This window comes from Gymnogyps californianus, chromosome Z, assembly GCF_018139145.2.
Source record: "Gymnogyps californianus isolate 813 chromosome Z, ASM1813914v2, whole genome shotgun sequence".
NCBI lineage: Eukaryota > Metazoa > Chordata > Aves > Accipitriformes > Cathartidae > Gymnogyps > Gymnogyps californianus.
Window position 1 is genome coordinate 80,478,332 of NC_059500.1, and position 22,258 is coordinate 80,500,589.

General features: G+C 51.1%; 1 protein-coding gene across 1 annotated transcript; it reads right to left on the minus strand.

Annotated features, from left to right (window-relative positions):
* Positions 1–588: 588 nt before the first annotated feature.
* PSTPIP2 (proline-serine-threonine phosphatase interacting protein 2) lies at positions 589–20,283 on the minus strand. Its single transcript, XM_050913366.1, has 15 exons — positions 20,251–20,283; positions 12,170–12,270; positions 9,890–9,967; positions 8,909–8,943; positions 7,310–7,416; positions 5,568–5,630; positions 5,005–5,103; positions 4,758–4,803; positions 4,296–4,375; positions 3,493–3,591; positions 2,866–2,962; positions 2,503–2,584; positions 1,411–1,445; positions 820–877; positions 589–622 (listed from the first exon to the last, which is right to left on the minus strand). Exons 1-14 carry the CDS (start codon positions 20,281–20,283, stop codon positions 828–830), a joined length of 1,005 nt encoding a protein of 334 aa, XP_050769323.1. The 3' UTR covers positions 589–622; positions 820–827.
* Between the last annotated feature and the right edge of the window lie 1,975 nt (positions 20,284–22,258).

A 22,258-nucleotide genomic window follows, 5' to 3' on the forward strand; every position in this document is an offset into this window, starting at 1 on the left:
AGGCACGATGCAAATCAGCTTCCAGTATCGGCGTTTAAGCCTGGAGCACATCTACAGCTAAGCCAGACACATGGTGTAACCGTTGGTGCTCCTCTAAGTAAGCTCCCTGAGAGACACGACTGAAATTAAACCTAAATTACAACTTTAATCACCATTAATGAAAGACTTCAGAAACAGGCAAAAGTGTAACCTGAGATCTGAGTGGGATACAGATGCCCTGAACACAAGCCAGCGTGCCCAAAGCATCGTGCAAGCGCTCCCCTTGGCACATATGACTTCTTAGTTATCTGGAGAGTGGGAGGCTCTAGCCTCTCCCAGATGGCTGCACTTTAGAAGAACTTCAAATCAAAACCTTCTTCCAACACAGATCGCCCCTGTGTCTGGGTCCATCGCTTACATTCCTTTTCTTCCCGAGTGTGAAGATGGGATATCCGTCCAAGGAGTTTTGCTGATCAAAGGCACAGATTTTTAGTAGGCACTTTCTGAATGTACAAATAATTATCAGAGTCCTCAAATACTTTCTTAAAATGGAGAAGCACTTCAGCTCTGTGTGGCTGGGAATAACTGGAAACACCAACTCTGCCACGCTGGCCAAACCAACAGTGTCTTCTGCCTGGAGAACCTACAGAACAGGATCAACAGCGTCTAAACCACAGCTCCAGCTCAGACAAGAGATGGGAGGGCTGACATGATCATCACTCCCAGTCAGTCACCTCAAAATGTCATCCCTTAACCGGTGGCCTTTCTTTCTCCACTGTCCCTCCTCTGTGTAGCTGCATCTCATATTAAATCCTTTCTTCATCAAATGTGAGTACTTACTGTGGCTGTTAGTGATGTATCAAGCTGTAGCCGTCAACTGTGGCGTAATCGGGCTCACCTGAAACACAGAGCACAAAAAAATTAGGTCTGCTCATGAGAAGTGCTCATTACAAGACTTTACACAGGACAGAAACATCATGCACTGGCTACCCGTGTTAAAGGGATGGGAGGCAAGGGTGAACGAGGCTCAAAGAGATGACTTGATTTGCCAAAGAGCCAAAGCAGGACCTCATTTTACCGAGTCCCGCTGTGGTATCCCATCACTGAAGTGGCACTGGGAATGATACGGCTCATGCTGCCGAAGCAGAGAAGGGCCCAAGCTGTAGAGACTGGTGGGATCCCAAGCTTAGACATCCTTCAGCTTCAAAAATGCCTACACGCAGGGCTTTGATCAGAACTTCTCCTGGGTGAAGCATTGCCTCCAAAGTTAGCGCCCAACTTCCCAGCATCTTTCAGCGGGGACCAGACTTACAGCAGGAGCTTCACCTAAAGCGATCCCTTCAGAGAGCTAAAGCTCATGACCTGATGGGGAAGAGCAAGAGCAGAGAGATCCTCTGTGGGGCCAGAAGCCCCATAAAGCAAGTAACTCACCTGGCGCGCTGGTCGGGGTGGGTAGAGGTCCCCTCCTGCACAGAAGGAAACACAGAGCTGAGGATCCGCGTGGCCACAGGACTCCCATTGCCCTGGCTCGGCGCTCCTCAACTGCCCTCCCAGAGCTGGTGGAAGGGCAAGAGGTTTGGCCAGCCTGGGCTTTATGGAGACCTGGTACCAAGGCATGTCACGGTGGGTTCACCACCGACAGCTGGCTTGGCAAACACGGGAATTGAAGCTGATATGGTGGGCGAGAGGAAAAAGTAACCAGAGAGCACTAAGTTGGGGAAACATTCACAAGTGAGCCTCAGGGCATGCCTTTTTGCATGCCTTTGCCCCGAGTGAGACATCAGGAAGCCATAATTAGACATGACTCCTCTCCCAATGTGACAGCCAAAGTGGCACACTCATCTTTAGCAACAGTCTTTAGCCCTGAATCCTCATCTTTCCCCCAGCAGAAGCATCCTTCACCCTGTCCTCCCTGCCCAGCTTCTGTCCCGGGGGAGTGAATTCCGCTCTGCTGTTCATCCCTGTACCCAGGCACGCTTTTAACTGATCCGTTTCTCCTCAGATAGACAGACCACATGGAGAATCATGCAGGGAAGCCCAGAAGGTTTCATTCTGGTATCAAAGGCTGCTCTAGAAGGGAGCTCAGATAGTTCCCAGAGAGAGCAAGACATGAAATTCAGTATGCCCCAGGCTGCCTTGCTTTTCTGCTGTCTGAGCACCGCAGCCCCTCGCCTCCATGCGAAGGACTTCTGGAATAGGCTTGGTACAAGAAAAAATGAGCAGACCCTCACCCTAAGCACTTTCAGAATAAGATTCCCAACCATGAGACGGGAGAAATGACCCCAAAAGGGGGAGCAAAAACCTCTAACTGGCCTTGAGGGGGTCCTTGAACAGCTTATAGTAGGCAGCACATTGGCATAACTCCTGCTGTGAAAAGCGATGGACTACATAGCGTGGGGAATATTTTCCTCTAATACTCCCAAGTCAAGCCTCCAATAGACTGAAAGCAACAAAATATGCCTTTTTGGGGGGGAGAGCATCGTTTGCAATAGCAATTGCAATTGTATATGTTATGTCCCTTACCTTGATATAGGTACAGGAACCGGACTTCTCACAGGAGTTGCATTTCTCTGTGTATTATAGTAGTTTTCATAAACAACAGGAGCTAGGAAAAGTTAACAATAGTGAAGTACAGACCTTTTATAAGCATAAACTACTTGTCAACACCAACATTCAGCTGCTAAGTCTTTCCTCTCTCTGGGAAAACGCCTGATCTTCAGGGGCTGGTGATAAGTGGCAGAGACTAGCGCTGCACACCAGTTAATGGAAGGAGGGATGTTGCAAAATCAGTGTTTTTGCATCCAAACTGATGCTGATCAGAGCAGCAGCTCCATGAGGAGTACAAGGAAGTCAGCACTACTTTGTGAGATTGTACTGAGCTCTTACCTGGGGCCAAATTTCCAGTTTTGCGTAAATTTACAAAAAAATCAATATCCTTCTCAATGCTGCACATTTCTAAACTCTTGCGGATTTCCTCGTATTTCTGCAAAAGGGAAATAAAAAGCATTTCTATACACCAGGTCAAAAACCAAGAGGGTTTTTTCCAATCGTTTATCACACATGGGGTGAAAGCCCAGTGCTCACCCAGGACACGAGCTTCAGTGGTAGGGGAATCATAGAATCGCAGAATAGTTTGGGTTGGAAGGGACCTTTAAAGGTCATCTAGTCCAACCCCCCTGCCATGAGCAGGGACATCTTCCACTAGATCAGGTTGCTCAGAGCCCCGTCCAACCTGCCCTGGAATGTTGCCAGGGATGGGGCATCTACCACCTCTCTGGGCAACCTGTGCCAGTGTTTCACCACCCTCAAAAAACGTGGCAATCCCAGAGGAAACCTCATCTTCAAGAGCTCTGGCCAAAACCTTCTGCCTGCACACTCCTGCTGGTTTCTGGTGGCCAATCAAAGGCCACAGCCCAACTCAGACATAACACAGCTCAGTGCACAGGAAAGCAAATTGGGCTCTGCTTTCCAAACAGAAAAATGAACGTATGGGGAGACTTTCATTTGACGTACCTCGTCATTCTGGACGCAGTCCTGGGAGAGCTGGTTGACATGAAGCCAGAGGGCATTGCGGAAGTAGTTGATGCGCTCGCACTCCTGAGTCTCAAAGAACTGTAACGACACAGACAAAACGGCCCTAACGTCTTTAAACCGAGAGCAAATCTCTTTTATCCTGAATGTTTCTCATCCACAAGTACCACTACAAAGACGACTGTCCTCAGCGAGGAGCAGGTAGTGGTGGTCTCCTGTAGGAAACATGGAAACCACAAGTCCTCCAGCTTGACTGGAGGAGAAATCATCCCTCTACGCAACCAGGTATTTCAAAGATGAGTGTTAAGCTCGGGAAGGTCTGCAGGACTGATGTGGAAGGGGTCATCCAGCACATTGCACCCTCTGGGGAGACCAAGCCAGCTTCTAAAGGCACTGCATGTTCCCTAGGCACCCCGTGGTCCTGCGGACCCAGCTCACTTCACTCCCACAGGTACAGAGCAATAAAAAAGCACTGGGGATGTATGAAAACAAGAGGGGCATTGACTGGTTGTGGTCTTCTCCCTCTTTCCTGCCCAGCCCTTTTCCAAGCAGGTTTAAACCCAAGTCTTTTGAAATCTGTTGTCTGGAATACCTCAGTTTCACGTGCCTTTACACGTTTCCATGAAAGATAACCTTTCAACCCCAGTGTACAAATGCAGGGTTAGCTGCAACGCCTGCCAGAGGAATACAGAGAAGGCAAATCTGCACCGTCCCTGACCTCTGCAGCAAGGGGACGGACATCCAGAGGACCATGCTGCCACATGAAGGTGTTTTGGGGCATTTACCTCGCAAGCTTTGATGTGCTCTTTCTGCCATTCTTCCCGGATCTTCTCCAGTGTGGTAACGCTCTGCTGGTAACTCCTGTCTGCGAGAGAAATCGCATTGTCATCTGATTAACATTAATTAAAAAAAACTCTTCGCTAGAAAGTAATATGTGAAGCCTGAAATGGCTGGGACGTCAGGGAGAAAGCAGCAGTGATGCGTGAGCTCGGCTGTGGGTGGGCACTGCAAGGGGACGCAGAGCCGCACGGCAAAGCGGAGGGTCATGCCATGGGAGCAGCCTTGGTGGGGCCATGCAGGCTTCTCCAGGGCAGGTGCCCACCTCCGGTATCTTGGGCACGTGTTTCGGAGGAGCCGTGCCTGACCCAAGAGCCGGAGCTTGCCCGAGAGCCATACAACAGCTTCAGAACTCCCTGCCCCAGGAAACGCTCCCCTCGCCCTCCAAATGCTGCCATTTCCACACTCACCAGAGTCCTCCAGAGCTGATTTTGTCTGAGCCAGCTTCAGGAACAGCTGCCAAAAACGGGAGAGAGAAGAAAGGTAAAGGAGAGCCCTGGTGCATCACCAACGGCACTGCAGCCCAACCAGGGAACATCACCAGCCCTCCCGTCTCACCCCAAACCCGAGAGCTGAGAAAAGAGGCATGGGGCAGGAGAGCCACAAGAAGAGACACCCCTTTCTCCCCCTGCCCCACAGCCACCCCCCTCTCCGTACCTTCTCCTGCTGCTTCTGCGTCACCAGGTTTGCGTTGCGGTGCACAGCCTGTTCCGCTTCGTCCTTATCCCTGCAGCGCTGCTCGTAGAGCCGCTTGGCCTAGGAGAGCCACCAAACGGGGCAGGAGCGTGTCAGCAAGCAACGAGATGCAAATACAGCTCACGCTGGAGGCTTTGGAGGAAAGCACAGCCTACGAGTGAAGAGGCGGGCGCAGGCTGCCAGCAGAGCAGAGGATGGCACGCAAGGTCCCAGATGCCCTCCTGCTTGGGCAAAACCAAGCTCACAAGACAAGCTGCTCTTTGCTCAAGATGAAAAGCTCATGGTAATCGAGTCCATGACATCTAAATCACTCGTTTCCAACCCTGCAAGGCTACCACCAGCCACGTCCCTCGCATACTCTTCGGTTTTGCTGAGCATGCCCTGCACGCCGCTCATGCAGACACAACGTAGGGACTTGCAGCAGAGGAGGAAGACCTTCACGTTTAAGTCTGCCCCAGCGCCACGCGTGTGCACGTTAGCAGCGTTAACCCATACAGCAAGAAACAGCAGCAGATTTGCTTTACCTCCATCGTCTTCTTGTACTGCAAATTCCTGTTTTTGTGAATCGCCTCCATTATCAGCTCTATCTGTGAAGACAACAGACCCGGAGTCAGCATGTCACTGACCATCGAAGCTTCAGGATGAACTACATGGCTTAGGAAAGGAAGAGGCACGGACCAGATTGAGAGGGGTTTAAGGACCTTCCTCTACCCAAAGCATCTTCACAAAACCTGTCTAAGACATTCATCTTTCTATGTTTCTATCGAAGCCTTCACTTGTGTATGCAAAGGAGCTCTACAAATGAAATCCTAGCACTACATAGTACTGTATCGTCTCCATAGGGTCTGGCAAAATTGGGAAGCCCACTCCCCTCTGCTAGGTCCAAACTAGTCCCTGGTTGTAGCAGTTTTCCCTCATTTTCCAGGCAAAGGAATCTCAAGCCAGAAGAAGTTAAAAGGCTTGCCAATTTTAGCAGACTCTATGGAGATCATACAGCACTATATTGGGGCCAGTTCTGTTTAATATCTTTATCAATGCTCTGGACGAGGGGATCGAGTGCACCCTCAGGAAGTTTGCAGACGACACCAAGTTGGGCGGGAGTGTTGATCTGCTTGAGGGAAGGAGGGCTCTCCAGAGGGATCTGGACAGGCTGGATCGATGGGCCAAGGCCAACTGTATGAAATTCAACAAGGCTCGGTGCCGGGTCCTGCACTTGGGTCACAACAACCCCATGCGACGCTACAGGCTTGGGGAAGAGTGGCTGGAAAGCTGCCCGGCGGAAAAGGACCTGGGGGTGTTGGTCGACAGCCGGCTGAATATGAGCCGGCAGTGTGCCCAGGTAGCCAAGAAGGCCAATGGCATCCTGGCTTCTATCAGAAATGGTGTGGCCAGCAGGACTAGGGAAGTGGTTGTCCCCCTGTACTCGGCACTGGTGAGGCCGCACCTCAGATGCTGTGTTCAGGTTTGGGCCCCTCACTACAAGAAGGACATGGAGGTGCTGGAGCTTGCCCAAAGAAGGGCAACGAAGCTGGTGAAGGGTCTGGAGAACAAGTCTTATGAGGAGCGGCTGAGGGCACTGGGGTTGTTTAGCCTGGAGAAAAGGAGGCTGAGGGGAGACCTTCTCGCTCTCTACAACTACCTGAAAGGAGGTTGTAGTGAGGTGGGGGTCGGTCTCTTCTCCCAAGTAACAAGCAATAGGACCAGAGGAAATGGCCTCAAGTTGTGGCAGGGGAGGTTTAGATTGGATATTAGGAAAAATTTCTTCACCAAAAGGGTCGTCAAGCACTGGAACAGGCTGCCCAGGGAAGTGGTGGAGTCACCATCCCTGGGAGTATTTAAAAGACGTGTAGATGTGGCACTTGGGGACATGGTTTAGTGGTGGACTTGGCAGTGCTAGGTTAACAGTTGGACTCGATGATCTTAAAGGTCTTTTCCAACCTAAACGATTCTATGATTCTACATGTATGCTTTAAAAACATTCCTGGTTGAGGCTGGAATCCCTGGAGCTGAGCCCCTTCTATCGCTGGCCCCAAAAGGCGCCGAAAGGAGAAGACACGGCAATGAGAAGAAGGAAGTTGGAGGTTGCCGCACAGTTCACCAACACGGTTGCAACACATAGGAAGGAGCTCAGGACTTCCCGGCAGCAGCAGGCACCAGGGGCACAGAGGGGGCTGGGGCACAGCAGGAGACATCGGCCGGGAGCAGCTCATCGCCGGGGCAGGATCGACACCCTGCGGCGAAGGTGCGTGCTCCTGTGGCACCTGACCTTTTTCCGATGCAGTTTTTGCTTTTCCCTGAAGTCCTCCATTTTCTTTGCTTCCTCCCGAAGGGTTTGCGCCAGCTGGATGTGACCTTGTCCCACATTGTCTACCTCTGCAAAGAAAAAAATTTTTAAAAAATATATATAAATTCCTAAAAAGACTCTGTTGCTCGAGTCAACTGTTGTAGCTGACATCAAACTGACCCCACATCATACATCCCCTTGCAGAAACATATAAAAGCAGCAGCACTTTTGAAGCAGCCTCCAAGCAGTGCTTGCCTACGTAAGGATCAGTGCTGCTGGGGCCTGCCCTTCAGTTTAAGAAAACTGATATCAAGAGAAGTCATTCAAACAATTACAGTCACATCTCCCCCTCATCCAGATGAATTCAGGCACGTTTCAGCACATCGCAGCCTGAAGGAGCTGTCTGAAGGAAGCGTTGCCCCAGGCTAGCAGACAACCAACTTGGGGCACAGAAAAACTAACGTTAAAAAAAAAAATCTCAGGCTCATCTTGCTGAAGGCGAGCGGCCACACCGTGAAACGCCACACCAGCAAGCTCATCGAGGGAGCTAAGCCGGACTGTAGCTCACGATTCAACCCCGAGAGCCGTTTCAAACCCGCAGCTATTAATAATTAGCTGCTGTGAGGGCAGAGCCTTGTTAGGGAGGTCCACCAAGGGACAGGGCAGCAGACAAACCTGGCTAGGGCAGAGGGTGGACTCAGCACAGGTTAGCAGAGCGCTAGCCCTCAAGGTACCGATACTGGCTGCCTGGACCGTGGCGGGCTGTGACACATGGCAATGAAGGGACAATGTAAAGTGGCCAAAGCATCATCTTTTAGATGCTCCGATTAGAATCATAGAATCATTTAGATTGGAAAAGACCTTTAAGATCATCGAGTCCAACCATTAACCTAACACTGCCAAGTCCACCACTAAACCATGTCCCTAAGTGCTACATCTACACGTCTTTTAAATACCTCCAGGGATGGTGACTCCACCACTTCCCTGGGCAGCCTGTTCCAGTGCTTGACGACCCTTTCGGTGAAGAAATTTTTCCTAATATCCAATCTAAACCTCCCCTGCCACAACTTGAGGCCATTTCCTCTGGTCCTATCGCCGCTCCTCATAAGACTTGTTCTCCAGACCCTTCACCAGCTTCATTGCTCTTCTTTGGACGCGCTCCAGCACCTCCATGTCTTTCTTGTAGTGAGGGGCCCAAAACTGAACACAGCATTCGAGGTGCGAATTACTGCGTGTGTGTTTGAAGAGGGTAAGGCGAGCCAGTCCAACAAACTCCAGATGAGCTTCCCACGCACAACTTCTGATGTACAACACAAGCACAACCTCTGAGCTGCAGCCAGCCCCGAAAGCCCAAGAGATCCCCAAAAGGACGCCCTGTGGGTCCCCTCTCCCACCCGTGCCCTGGAGCACTTGGTCCCAAACCCTGTGCACTGGGATGAGCCGGGCCAGGAGGACAGCCTATGCCTGACCTCAGCATCGCACAGGTTTAGAGCTTTCTCTGCTATTTTCTTCCCAAGCAGTTGCCTGCAGGCTTTGGCGCTGCCAAGCACCTGACAAACACAAAGAAGAAGAATCACTTACGTTGCTTGAAAACATCCAGGGATCTCTTCAGCGTGCTGAAAAACACAGGCAGAGCACTAAGAAGAGTGGGAAAGCACGGCCAGGCACAGGCATCAGCAGAGCACCTCTCCCAAACCAGACAGCAAGTCCCTCACTCAACACTGGCCAAAGCAGCTCCAAGCAGGTTTATTTACCCTCTTTACACCTCTGGCTTTTTCCCTCTCAGCAAGTATAACACAGCTCACTTGGTTCGAGATCTACGTTACACCTTTCTGAACATTGGATGCTATTAAAAATTCTGAGTTTCATGACAAATGTTTCAGGCAACCTCCTAAAAGTATCATTTGGGACATACGAACACCTTCTACATGGTGCATTGGCCAGTGGTTGGAAATGTAGGGAACTTTTCTCCCTATTAATATTGTACAATAAAGATTTCAGAAACATTTTATGTGACACCTCAATATAAAAATTGAAATAAATGATTAAAGAATATCAGACCGGGCATGTATAAAGTATAGAAACAAGGAGAAGGTGCCAAGGGTCACTGGGGAAATGGAGACCCACTCATGGAGCCAACCACAGCGGCCACAGCACCCCTGCGGGGTAGTAACACATTGGGCTTTGAAGATTTGCATGGTTTGAGTCAAGGAAGTACCTGTACTTCCCTCTGGCCTCAAAAACAGTCAGGAGCGAACCCAAGGTCTCGTGATCCTCGGCCCTCTGCTGAACTGCCAGCCCATATCTCGCCTGAGCGTCTACGATGCTTTGGTTAGTCTACAGCTGGTGGGAACTTGGTGGAGTCCAACTCATTTATTGGCAAAGGCCAAACCAACTGTGGACCATTCATTCACAAGACCAATTTCAGATCATCTTCTGGTAGCATCCCAATCACATTTCAACACTGTTTTGTCTCTCACAGCCTCCTTCCTTCCCCTCCTCCTTCATTGCTCCAAGTAAGGACACCCATTAAAGCAAAACACACAAGGAGTGTGAACTTACTTCAGCTCTATCTGCCCACAGGGCTTCTTCTTCGACAAGTTAATGAGCTCTTTGCCATATTTTTCTTCTATAATTGCCCTGTTGAGGAAACAGAGAAATGAGAGGAAGTTCTCATTTCAGAAACTGGTACTTGTCTGCAGCAGAGGCCAAGACCCGCTCTTAACACCCTCCCTATCTTCTGACCTGTTGCAAACCAACTGTGGACAGTTGGCTGAAGGAAGACTGTTGTTTGCAGTTACCCAACAGCCTTTCTAGTGAAAGCACTTTGTTTTGCTGTGTCTGTGGTCCTGATGCCTTGCTCTCCCCATCTCCCCATGGCCGATGGGTGCAAGGACCACCTCCGCAGGAGATGGAGGACTAAGCAGCCAGTGCGGCTGGTGGCTAGATGCAGCCAGGTAAGTCACCTGAGTAGTTTTTAGCTCAGTTTCCTACAGGAACAAGGCTTGTGCGATCACACGTCTTCTGCATCTCGGCCATCAGCGTCTGTCGGTCCATCCACACAAAGTACTTTTGAATCTGATTTGGCTGATTTAAACCAAATGTGACAGAAGGGAGTAGGCACCTCAAAGACCACTCAGCCACCATACATGCACCCCAAAACTCGTACTCTCTCCTGTCTGCCTCTGGTCCTTAGAGAGAACACCTAAAGAAGAGGCCATATCTTGTGAGGTAACATAAGTAACACCTTTAGAGAGATCGTATTGTCCTCCCCTCTTGGAATAAAGAGTGGGGGGGAAAGAAAGCCTATGTGTTGCAGTCTAAGAACAACCAGCTTTCTGCAGCTGCTTTGAAGTCTGTACAGACAACCAGGGCTGGACTTGCTTGGTCAAATGTAGATATCTCCATCTGGGCAAGCCACCCTAGCTGTCTGCAGTCAGTGGAGAGAAACAAGTACTGCTAGAGGCTTGCATTAGAAGGTCTACCGGATAAAATAAATAGCTTCCTAAAATGCCTGTATCTCTAACGCAGATGCAGATATCTACGTTGTTGATTTCTAGAGTTTGGCAGTAGGGTTCACCTAACTTAACTCTTTAAAAACTCCAAAAGCTTGTAGGGAAATGGAAAAAATAAAGATTATAAATTGATTTTTTTTCCTCTCTCTGACAATATTCCCATGAACTTCCTTTTGAGACAAAGCATCAAATCCAACAGGCATGTTCTCCGTGGCTGGGACCATGTAACAGCCGTGCTGTACATGGAGAACCGGGCCATGTTCAGAGAGGGCTGCCAGTAGCAAGTCCAGGTTCAGCCTCTAATCTCCTCCTGGCTAGACACGTCGGTGGAAACCTACACCTCCTTCAACAGCAAAGAGGAACGGGGCACAGGGTGTGGAGGAGGCTTTTTGCACTCTCTCCGTTGCCACGGATGAGTGGGACACGGTTCTCAGGGTTCAGCGGATGGTTCCTCAGGCAGCTGGAAAGCCGAAATTTTCCTGGAACATGGGATTACAGCCTAGACAGATGTAGGTGCATTAGACACTTTTAACTGCAGGTTCTCCTCCTCTTCATCCCCATTACATTTGTTCCAGGCTGTTTTGTACTGAGTCTTGTATTCAGAGGTTTGTTTTCTCCAGTTCTCAATACCAAAATTACATTAATTCAGGGTTGTTCCACAACGCTCTTCATATTTAGCCACTGCTAACCAGGTGAACCATAAAGTCAAAATACGCGGCCAGACCATCATCTCAGTTGTGCCTTTGTAACCACAGAACCTCTACTTAGGTCATATCCTCTGATTAATAAACTCACTCTCTAATGCTACTACTTCTTTTTAACATAAAATCTGTGGGCTGTCCATAATGTGCAAAGACCAATTCAGGACGAAGCCGTGGCTTTCCTATGCCAAGGTCTTCACCTGATCTTCTGCAAGCTGAACTGCAAGGTGAACTTCATGGGAGAGCGTGTGGCCTGGGCAGGCCACCAACAGCTGCAAACACATCAGTACAGATGTCTGGCAACATGTTAGACTGAATTATTAAACTGCTCCTGATTCCTCTTTCTGTTTAACAGACAGTTCAAAATGTGAGCATCAAGCTCTGGGCACCATCGCTGCCTCGCAGCTGAGGATTCCTGGGCATGGACTTCATACCACAGCACCAGCCGTGCAAAGAAAGGACAGTGTAAGAAAACAAGTTCCTCATCAGTCAAAAATCAAAGGTTTTTTAACATAGTGGACAGTTAAACACGACAGAAACCAAACTGGGAATACAAGGAGTAGAAGTAGTGCCACCACCTCACTTCCCAGGTTCAACCCAACCCATTTTCAGAGGCAGCTCCATACCTTTCCTTCAAAAAGTCTTCAAACTCTTTGCAGTTCTTCCTGCCATCATTCAGATGTTGAATGATGCTGTCGTAGCCAACTGTGCTCGTCAGATCCGTACTCTGAAGACACAAGAACAGGAGTTACATCCTCGTCAGTGCAGTCCACGGCCACTGCCACCTCCAGCGGCATTTGCACAAGCGATGGCTCAGCTGGGAGCAAGTGTGCAAGTGCCTCTTTACGAAATAAGATCTTTTTCTTTTAAGGGTGGGAGAGGCTCCAGAATGAGAACAATGGTGGCAGTTTGGGAAAGGCACTTCCATGACTTTCAGAAAACAGAAGGGCTCAGTCCTACCACATCCTATTGCTCCCCCCTGGCCTAAGCACAGCTGGCCCCACGGCATATGGCATCTCCTCCTAGGAGCTTAGCTGTCAGCTCTAATGTAATGAAATCAAACACTAAAACCCCTCCAAGTCTCTAGATACAGCCCGTCTTGCTACTGCTCCTCCCAGTTTCTGCAGACACGGAGATGGATCCTGGTTACCGTTGACTTGCACTATTCTGGGCATCACCCTCACGTCTGGCTGTAGGAGCCTACATCTGGGCTGGAGGTGAATTTATCAGACCTTTCTGCACAGGATCGCTGAGCTATTGGCTTCTCTCGCTGCCCTCACGGTAATGTATGGATGCACCCAATGACCGCTGCTGCAACAGCCTTCTCTTTAGCCTTGCAAAAAGCAACACTGTCCCACACGTCAATTCAAAACACCACTGCAAAGATCATTTCCCTAAGTACCAGGTCCTCCTCCACCACTGCTGTGTGCCCTCCAACACATCACACAGTGCTAGCTTCTTCACTCCCCCCAAAACTTCACAGCCATGGAGAGGTCCTGCCTCCACCACCCACGGGGCCAAGTCCCATCTTCCAACCCAGGGCTCTCAGCCCCGCAGCGCCACTCTCACTTCCCATAGACTTCTGAAGGATCAGTGCTTTCCTTCAAATTCCTTCTTAAAAACATATATTGTACTGATGCTTATAAAAAAAAAAAAAAAAGATAGATACATGCAGCAATGATGTAGGTGGGCTAGGACGAAGATTGACTAACTCTACCCCATTCTTTCCTCATACCCGTGCCTGGAAGCACCTTAGGACAAAAAATGGATTTTTGCCCTATGACTGAGGATTTACCACCCTGGAGACCTGGGCCAAGAGCAGGGCTCCTAAGTGCTACGATAACACAAAGAGATGCTCTGACCATCAGCTCTCTTTCTCTGGAAGAAGCCTGAAGCAGACGCAGGGAACTGAGCAGAAGGTGCTACCTGTTGTCTTCTGCAAAGAGGACCAGTCGGTGTTGCATAGAACAGCACATATGGGAGCAAAAAATATAGGGAAAGGGGCTGCAGAAAGGAAGCAATGGTAGGAGCAGATATGAAACTCAGGGAAAGGAAGGAAAAGCCACAAACAGTTATTAAGAAGCCTGAAGAGGAATAATGGCAGGATGGAGAGACTCAGGAAATGGTTCAAAGCCAGGATGAGAGTACGCGGAGAACTGGTGTGAAAGCGTGGGCAGCAGAAGGGGGCATTTCTTGGAAGTTTGTACCTGGTGCAAGAAATGAGGCAGAACAGGGCTGGTATTTGTGATAAATGAAGGATTTAATTATGTGGACTTCCCTAAGGAGTCAGGGACTTGAATGTCAGTGGACAGAAAGCAAGAAGTGAGGTGGAGATCTGGTGGAGTGGGACCTGCAGGAAATCCCTGGGTATCTCAGATCAGCTTTGCTCCGTCCATGGCATGCATGGGAAGAGAGGACTCTGGAGCAGGACCTAAGCAGAAACCAAAACAGTTTCTTTTTCTTTACAAAGCACAAATGTCCCTCCGAAACGGGCTTATTACTGATAAACCCACAACCGGTTCTTAGTTTGCGTTGCGTCTTTGCTAATCGAGTCTGTGAAAAAGGAAACATGCTTGCACTGAACTCAGTCTTCATGACAGTTGCAAAACACAGGAATATCCCAACTTGACTTCCTATCCCCAGTTTCAAAGGAAATAAAATGGACGCGGAGAACAACTGTCGGTCGCTGCAAGCCCGGGCAGGATGGAGCAGTCAGACCTACATCGCTGCGTATCAGGGGGCACCCGAACGCTCCTGCATCCTGCTCTGCTGCCTGGGACACTTGGGCTCGCTGCGCCAGGCAGAAGTGCCAGGGGAAAAATTGGGACCATCCATCAAAAGTCTTTATTTTATCACTCTTCCTCCTCCAGTAGAAGGATTTCATTCCTGCACGTATGTATTTCCTAAGCGCCCAAGGCTGGACCAGACTTCACAGTGCAAGGTGTTATACGAAACGTGGGAGGTAACAGAGACGGTGGAGGTTTCCAAAAGAGCTGCTTCCAGGCAGGAGGAGCTCCTGGCCCAAAAGGAGCTGGGCAGGGTTGTATGCTGTGAAACCAGCCTTCGCAGCACCCTTCTGGGCAGATGTTGGCACGGAAAGAATAAAAAGGACCAGCGTGACTGCCCGTGGGACGTCCCAAAGCAGGGCTGGCAGGGAGCAATGAAAGAGGAAGGGCAACACGGCGAGCACAGAGCCATGGGCGCAGAGGACAAGATTTAAAGACATAATAAACGAAGCCAAAGACAGATACGGAGGATGGGGAGTTGCACCAAGCCCTCCCCAGCCAGAGGGATGCGGGAGGATGAGCATCTCTCCTCCCACCCTGCAGCACGCGTCTGTCCTGGTCCTCCCCGCTGGGCAGAGCTCTGAGCCCACGTGCAATTCAGAGGACAGCCCATGGAAACTACAAACAGATGATTTCAAGGTGACAAAGCAGCAGCTGATGTTTCCCGAGCCCGCAGGGCTCAGCAGGACATGCCCCCCCCTTCCCGAACCACTGCCCAGGTTTGTGCCATCCTCCCAACGGACTCGATGAGGAGAAGGAATTTGTGTGCTTGTTGTGATGTTTTGGGTTTTGTTTGCACTTTTAGCCAAAAGAGGAGCTAAAATGCTCTAGTGGGGATCTGAAGTCACGCTATGACCTTGTGTGAGTCACAGCTAAAAGGCAAGCTGCTGAGCTTGTCATTTCCATCTTCAACCCCACTTTACATGGAAAACCGCCTCCAAACACACACCCTACGAAGCCAATGACATGGGAGAATCATAGAATCATTTAGGTTGGAAAAGACCTTTAAGATCATTGAGTCCTACCATTAACCTAACACTGCCAAGTCCACCACTAAACCATGTCCCCAAGCACCACATCTACACGTCTTTTAAATACCTCCAGGGACGGTGACTCCACCACTTCCCTGGGCAGCCTGTTCCAGTGCTTGACAACCCTTTCGGTGAAGAAATTTTTCCTAATAACCATTCTAAACCTCCCCTGCCACAACTTGAGGCCGTTTCCTTTGGTCCTGTCGCTTGTTACTTGGGAGAAGAGACCGACCCCCACCTCGCTACAACCTCCTTTCAGGTAGTTGTAGAGTGAGAAGGTCTCCTCTCAGCCTCCTTTTCTCCAGGCTAAACAGCCCCAGTGCCCTCAGCCGCCCCTCAGAAGACTTGTTCTCCAGACCCTTCACCAGCTTCGTTGCTCTTCTTTGGACACGCTCCAGCACCTCCATGTCTGTCGTGTAGTGAGGGGCCCAAAACTGAACACAGCATTCGAGGTGCGGCCTCACCAGTGCCAAGTACAGGGGGACGATCACTTCCCTGGTCCTGCTGGCCACACTCTTTCTGATACAAGCCAGGATGCTGTTGGCCTTCTTGGCCACCTGGGCACACTGCTGGCTCATATTCAGCCGGCTGTCGACCAACGCCCCCAGGTCCTTTTCCGCCGGGCAGCTTTCCAGCTGCTCTTCCCCAAGCCTGTAGCATCGCATGGGGTTGTTGTGACCCAAGTGCGGGACCCAGCACTGAGCCTTGTTGAATTTCATACAGTTGGCCTTGGCCCGTTGATCCAGCCTGTCCAGCTCCCTCTGGAGAGCCCTCCTTTCCTCAAGCAGTCTGTCCCAACCTTCCCAAAAATGAAAGGTTTGGGGCACTGCACTGCTCACGGACCATTGCTTGAAAGATCTTGATTTATGTTCTTAGTATCTCTCCTCAGCCTTATCTGCTTAGAGAAACACAACCGAAGCTGGATGATTATTTTAGTAGTCGGAAACACCGTGCAACAATAAATGGCTGCGCTATTCTTGCTCACAGTCAGTACAGCCTCAAAATCACTCAGGGTCCTGCAGAGGTTGCTGAGACCAAGAAAAACGCTTGCGCTGGTGCCTGCAGGGAGCAGGGTGAGGAGAGCAGGAGATGCTGCAAAGAGGCTGCAATTCCTCCCCATCCCATTACCAGGCGGGTACAACAGGACAGACAAAACTCATCGCAGGGAGGAAAAGGACTCGCTGCAAATTCACGCACCTGAGAACGGCATCCTGCGAAAAGCAGCTTTTTGATTAATAATTTTCCATTGGAAGTTTCTTTCCCCTACGCCAACGCACCTACCCTGCTCATTCCAGAGACACAGAAAGCAATGGACCGTCCCGCCTCGATGCAATTCCTTCTTCCCACAAACCCCACCTTGTTCCTTTCAAACGACGACCTGAGGATTTCATAATGCTGCCGATAAACTCCGCCAAGCCAGTCCCCGTTTAGAGAAGGACAAGCAGGGGTAAGGGGAAGTGAAATGACCCAGCCAGCGTCACATCATGAGTCAACAGCTGGGGAATGAACCCAGGAGCCCGGGGCTGGCAGCCCCCTCCATCCCCTGACAGCAGGGACGCAGAATAAAGAAGTTTATCCCCGGCCAGCCACACGACGCTAAAAAAAAAAATACAGCCGGTCACAGCACTGACAAAATACCGTCCGTATCCCGTGGTAGAGGGACCAGCAGGGAGGAATTCCCGGTTCCTTTGCAGACACCGGCGCTCCCTTGCTCTGCAGCGAGGGGCAAAGCATTTCTTTTCCCCCACGCTTCGTTTGTGCCATTGCGAAAAGAAATGCAATAGCTCTTTGCTATGCGTTGGGGGGTAAATAAGTGTTTTCAGATACTTTGCCACATGCTTTGTTAGAAAATTAAATATGCCAGTGCAGCTTTTACTGCAGATGACTTGCCTGAGCCATGGATTGTTTTAGCAGCATCGCTTTTTCTTGGCGTGACAAAGAAATATTTGAGAGTGCCTAAAAGATTTAGATACCTAAGTCTGATTTTCAAAAATTGCTTGACCAGACCAACCTCAGTGAGAGTCAGCAGGTCTCGGTCTTCAGCATTATTTGCCTTTTTTTTTTTTTTAATGTTTTAGCAAATGCTTCTTTTTAATGCACCCTGCAATACACTGCAGAGAGCAGAGCATTGGTTTTGTTTCATTAAAAGCAAAACGACTGAAAATCCACTCTCCAAGCTGCAAGCTGTTAGCCCGTAGATCAGACTTACACTGTTATTTAGCATTATCATCATTTCTATTTTTCCCACATAGTTTTACAAAGTGCTCTGATGAGACCCAAAGCTTTGCTGTTGGGTTACCCAAAATACTCTGCAAGAACAGGCTTGGGGAGAACCAGGCGTGTACCAAGAAAATTATTAAAGTGAAAGAAGAGACCTCGTATAGCGAAAGAAGAACAGCAGGTTGCAAAAACAAATGAAAACAAAACCCCACGCTTGCTCAACTCGCAGCAATCACTACAGGCAGGGCAAGAGGAAAAAACCATGATCTCTGGCGTATTTTTATTTCTGCAGAGCTCTGTTGCAGGCAGCTGCAGGCAGCACAGGCTGCGAGAGGGAGCGTCACACGAGCGAGGGCATTCGGGGCAATGCACGTGCAGCTTCGTGCATCTCCGAACTTCGGCCTCTGGGCAAGGAGGAGCTGCGGTAGGATGCAAAAGAGCAAACCCCTTTATTTAAGGAAATTTATCATCTTGTGCTGAGACCTAAGAGCATGAATGAACTCGAATGCAGAGAGCAAACTCGCAATGTGCTTTCCCGACGCAGCGCATCACGCCATGAACTTCAGCAGGGAACAGATTCCAGTGCAGGAAAAGACAAGACACACGCACCTCACCGAAGAAACCAGAACTGCCAGGGTTTAAAGCTAAACCAGTCCTCAGATGAGGCTTGAGGCACGGCCCCGCCGCCCCGGCAGAGCAAGGAGGGGCTGCAGCTTATCCCCACAAAGAAATTTGGCGGTCACCATTCACAACCAGCCGCATTTCAAAGCTGGAAGATGCAATACCAAAAACGGCTCAGCTTTTGGGGGGTTTGGTTATTTTTTAGACTTTGTCCCATCAATTAAAGCATCCCTCCCCTGGAGCCCCTCCCGAAAGCTCCCCTTTCCCATCGGGCTGTCCTGACCGCTGCAAAATCACTTGCTTCGGCACAGAAGACTTCTCCTTCCCTTTTTGGCTTAAGCGAAGTAATTTAAGAGGAAAAATTGCAGGAGGAAGTTTGCGCTCTCTCACCGCACTTAACAGCAAACCGGAGCCGGATGAGCAGCCCTCCGCACCTCATCTAAATTTGGTTTTTTTTCTGCCCATCTCTCCTTTCTCCCCTCCCTCCCCAGCCCTCGCAGCTGATGCACAGTCACCGGTACGTGGCGTGGAGACTGCTTGGGGCGGTACCTGCCTTTTCCATGGGCCAAACGATCGCAGCAGGGCCTCGATCTCTCCACTGAGTCACGTCCATCACGTTCCCATCCAACCTCCACCCCAACTGCCTGCCCCAGGCACGTCGGTCAGGGGGGAACTGAAGGACACAGGCTTCGGGAAGGAAAAAGCCAAGCAAAATCCCTGGCAACACCAATAGTTTTGGGCTTAGCAAGAGGGTTATTCAGTAAACAGGCATGTTTGCTATGAAAGGGAGCGGGCAGGCATGAACGCTCCGTGCAATGTCCCGGCTCCTCCTCGCTTTCGGGGCTTGGGGTAGCTCCTGTCCCTGCATTTTCTCCCACCGAGCCCCCTCCTCCAGGATCCTCCTTCAAAAAGCACCACGCCACAGCAGGAGAGGAACAAACCGGGCAGCGCTGGCCGAAGCCAGCCCCGCGGCGAGGACCTCTTCTTCAATCCAATGCGCCACCGAAGCACGACAAACCGCGTCCACTCGGCTCTCCTGGCATCACAGCTTTTCCCCCCCAGCCTGGGAGATGCTGCCACCACCCTCACATCCCTCCCCTCCTGCACATTTGCAAAGCGAAGGGAGCACCGTGGAAATTTCTCGGGCAACAAATAGCTGAGGAACAGCTGCCAGATGCAAAGCTGGCTTTATTTTCCAAGCCAGGTTCGATACCTACGCGGGTTTTACATATTTGACGGCCCTACGCCAGATAACACGCTGATGATGCTGGGCGAGCCGAGTACTCTGCACTTACACCTCTCATTCCACAACACGCAGGAGCCCCAAACCCAGCGCCCGCTCCTCCCAAGGCCCACGCGCCTTTCCCCCGTCCCGCAAGATGGGAACTGCTTCCCAGGCATCATCTGGGAAACCCTGAGTGCCGTTCATAGATGGGGATTTTCAGCCTCAAAAGCCAAAATTTTGTCATTTGTTTCCTGGTTGCTGGTACCTGGAACAAAGGCGCACAGACCAAGAGGAACTAAGCAGCCACAGCGCCCATGCTCTGCAGCAGATAAGCGGCTGTTCAGCACTTCTCCATTCCCAAACGCGCAGTTCAAACTCAAAAGAATAAATTGCGGCTTTCCTCGAACCGTGGCTTTTCCTCCACAGCTCAGCAGCTGGCAGCAGCACACCGAGGGACTCGCTCCTAGTCCGGGATTAACTCAATATCAAAGGACCCTTTTTGGCCATAGCGTCTCCAAGTAGTTCGCCAGCGGCCAATTAATATCGGCAAACCCTCAGCCCGGCACCGACTGCCTTCAGCACGGCAGCGGCAGCTCGCCGGGGCGTATTTTGGCTGCACGGGGCAGGTTGCAAAGCCACAGCTCTCAGGACACGCGTGAACAGGCAGTGCCTGCCGGGGGATGCTCAGAGCCTTCAGCAAAGTCACCCCAGGACCACGAAAGCAGCTTTGGAGCCAACTCTGCCCACAAAGGGGTGAAACCCCCCCTCCCGGCTCCGGCTGGGTCCTATCCCGCCGTCCCCGGTCCCACCGTGCCCCTGCTCACCCAGAAGTGGTCCCTGAACCGTGCCTCCCGCATGCTGCTGCCACCGCCGCCGCTGCTGTTGCTGCTGCTGCTGCGTTCCGCCGCCGCTCCTGGCACCGCCTCGCCCGGCCCCACCCCACGGCGCGGTATCCCCACCCAGTCCCCACCCAAAACGCACGGTTACATCCACCCCAGTTGCTGCGTGGAGCTTCGCTGTGCGGTCCTGGATCTCCGTGGGTTGGGGGAGCGGGGCACGCTGCTGCAGAGGGGACTTCTTCCCGCAGCGTGAGGTGGATGAGATGGGTGGGGACGCCAGGCACGGCATCAGCGTGCCACGGAGAGAAACCCCACTAGTGACGGGCAAACCCGATTGACCCACGCGGTTTCACGAAGGAAACACGGAGCGGAGGGCGAGCATCATAGCCAGCGTGCCCACGCGAACTGCGGCGCCTTCCCCGCCTGGCTTGGCCAGAGGTTGCCGGAGTATTTTGGGAAGGTTTCACAGCGCACGTCCTGTCCTTGTCCTTAGTCGATTAGGGGCCACTGCCTGAGATGAGACGCTGGGTGAGCGACGTCGAGCGGTTCTTAAAAAAGATGAAAGCCGATGAGATAGGACATTGTGTGCCGGAAAGCCTGAATCATAACCACTGCCCTAATCTGCTGCCTCTGCTTTAACACGAGGACAGCTAAAGCAGTCCAGCGAGGTAAAAAAAGGCATTTTCCACTTACTGAAATAAATCTGCTCGGTTGTGACCCGAGGCCACTGCCACTTGGCAAACGTTTCTGAAGTTTATACCGACGAAAGCAGGTTTGCATGGATTTTGCCTTCAGTGTTCACGGCTGCAGCTCCTGCCCCGGCAGCAGAGGTAGCGTCCCATCTGTGTTTCAGATCTGAATCCAATCTGCCCAGCTGCAAACACACAAAAAAACCTCCAAGGCGTGAATATCCTGGAATAAACTTCCAGGTTTTCTCCGTCTGATGTGGCTGCGCTGGAAGGGCACGCTCGAGGACAGGCAGGTAAGCCCCAGCGGGGTCGAGACCCAAAGCGAGCAGGACAGAGCAGCGCGGATCAAGGCACGGCAGCTCAGGGCAACGCGCGCAACGGCCGTCATCAGCCCCGCAGCGACAGCCGCGCATCAGCTTTGGCGTCGCCCGCACAGGGAGCGGGTGTTACGGCAGCGCCGACAGTTACACGTCGCAGGAGGCCACGCCGCAACAGCATGTTTCTGGGATCTTTCTGTGATTTTCTGCATCAGCTCTTCAGCTGATGTAGCCAGACTGACGCCGCGCTCGCTCCCAACAGAAGAGGGCACAAAGCCTCACCGCGAATCCACGCCGCTGCCGCCGCCACCCACTCGCTATTTCTCAGCTTCCCAGCAGCAGCCCACCGCCAAGGCAGCCCACAGCATCTCTTGGAACTTGCGACTGATCCTTCAACACCAGCCCCACCGTCCTTCTGCTCCTCCTTTTAGTGAGGAAATTACCACCTTCCTAAGTCCCAGCAGCAGACTGCGGAATATTTATCTGTTGCCAGAAACAAATACGTGTCTCTGTGCAATTTTGGACTGAGACACCCCTGAGCTTGGTGCTTTCTAACTACAGCAGCACACAAGTAAAATACGGCACAGCAACACCACCAAGTAAGTGGGGTTTAGTCGCTGTGCAAGAACGGAGTAGCAAGCTGTAAAAGCTGTCCTGGAAGGGACGAGTGATGGAGGGCAGGCAGAGCAAAAAGGCTCCACCGCAGTATTCCTTCACGCCTGTGAAGCCGCCCAGCCACCGGTGCTGGAGCTGCGCGTAGAAGAAACGAGATTGTGAAAGACACACGGAACTCCCCAGGAAGCCCTCCTCCAGGAGCACAGCACTACTCTTAACATGCCGGCTCTTCCCAGAAAGGTGTCTGACACTTCCAGACTAAAAGTGTTTATTTTTTCCTGTACTGCAGAAACCAGAGCTCTCAAAACACTCAAGCCATTAACAGAGAAGCTCGTTAGCCTGGAACTGACTGAAAGGCTTAGATGAAAATGT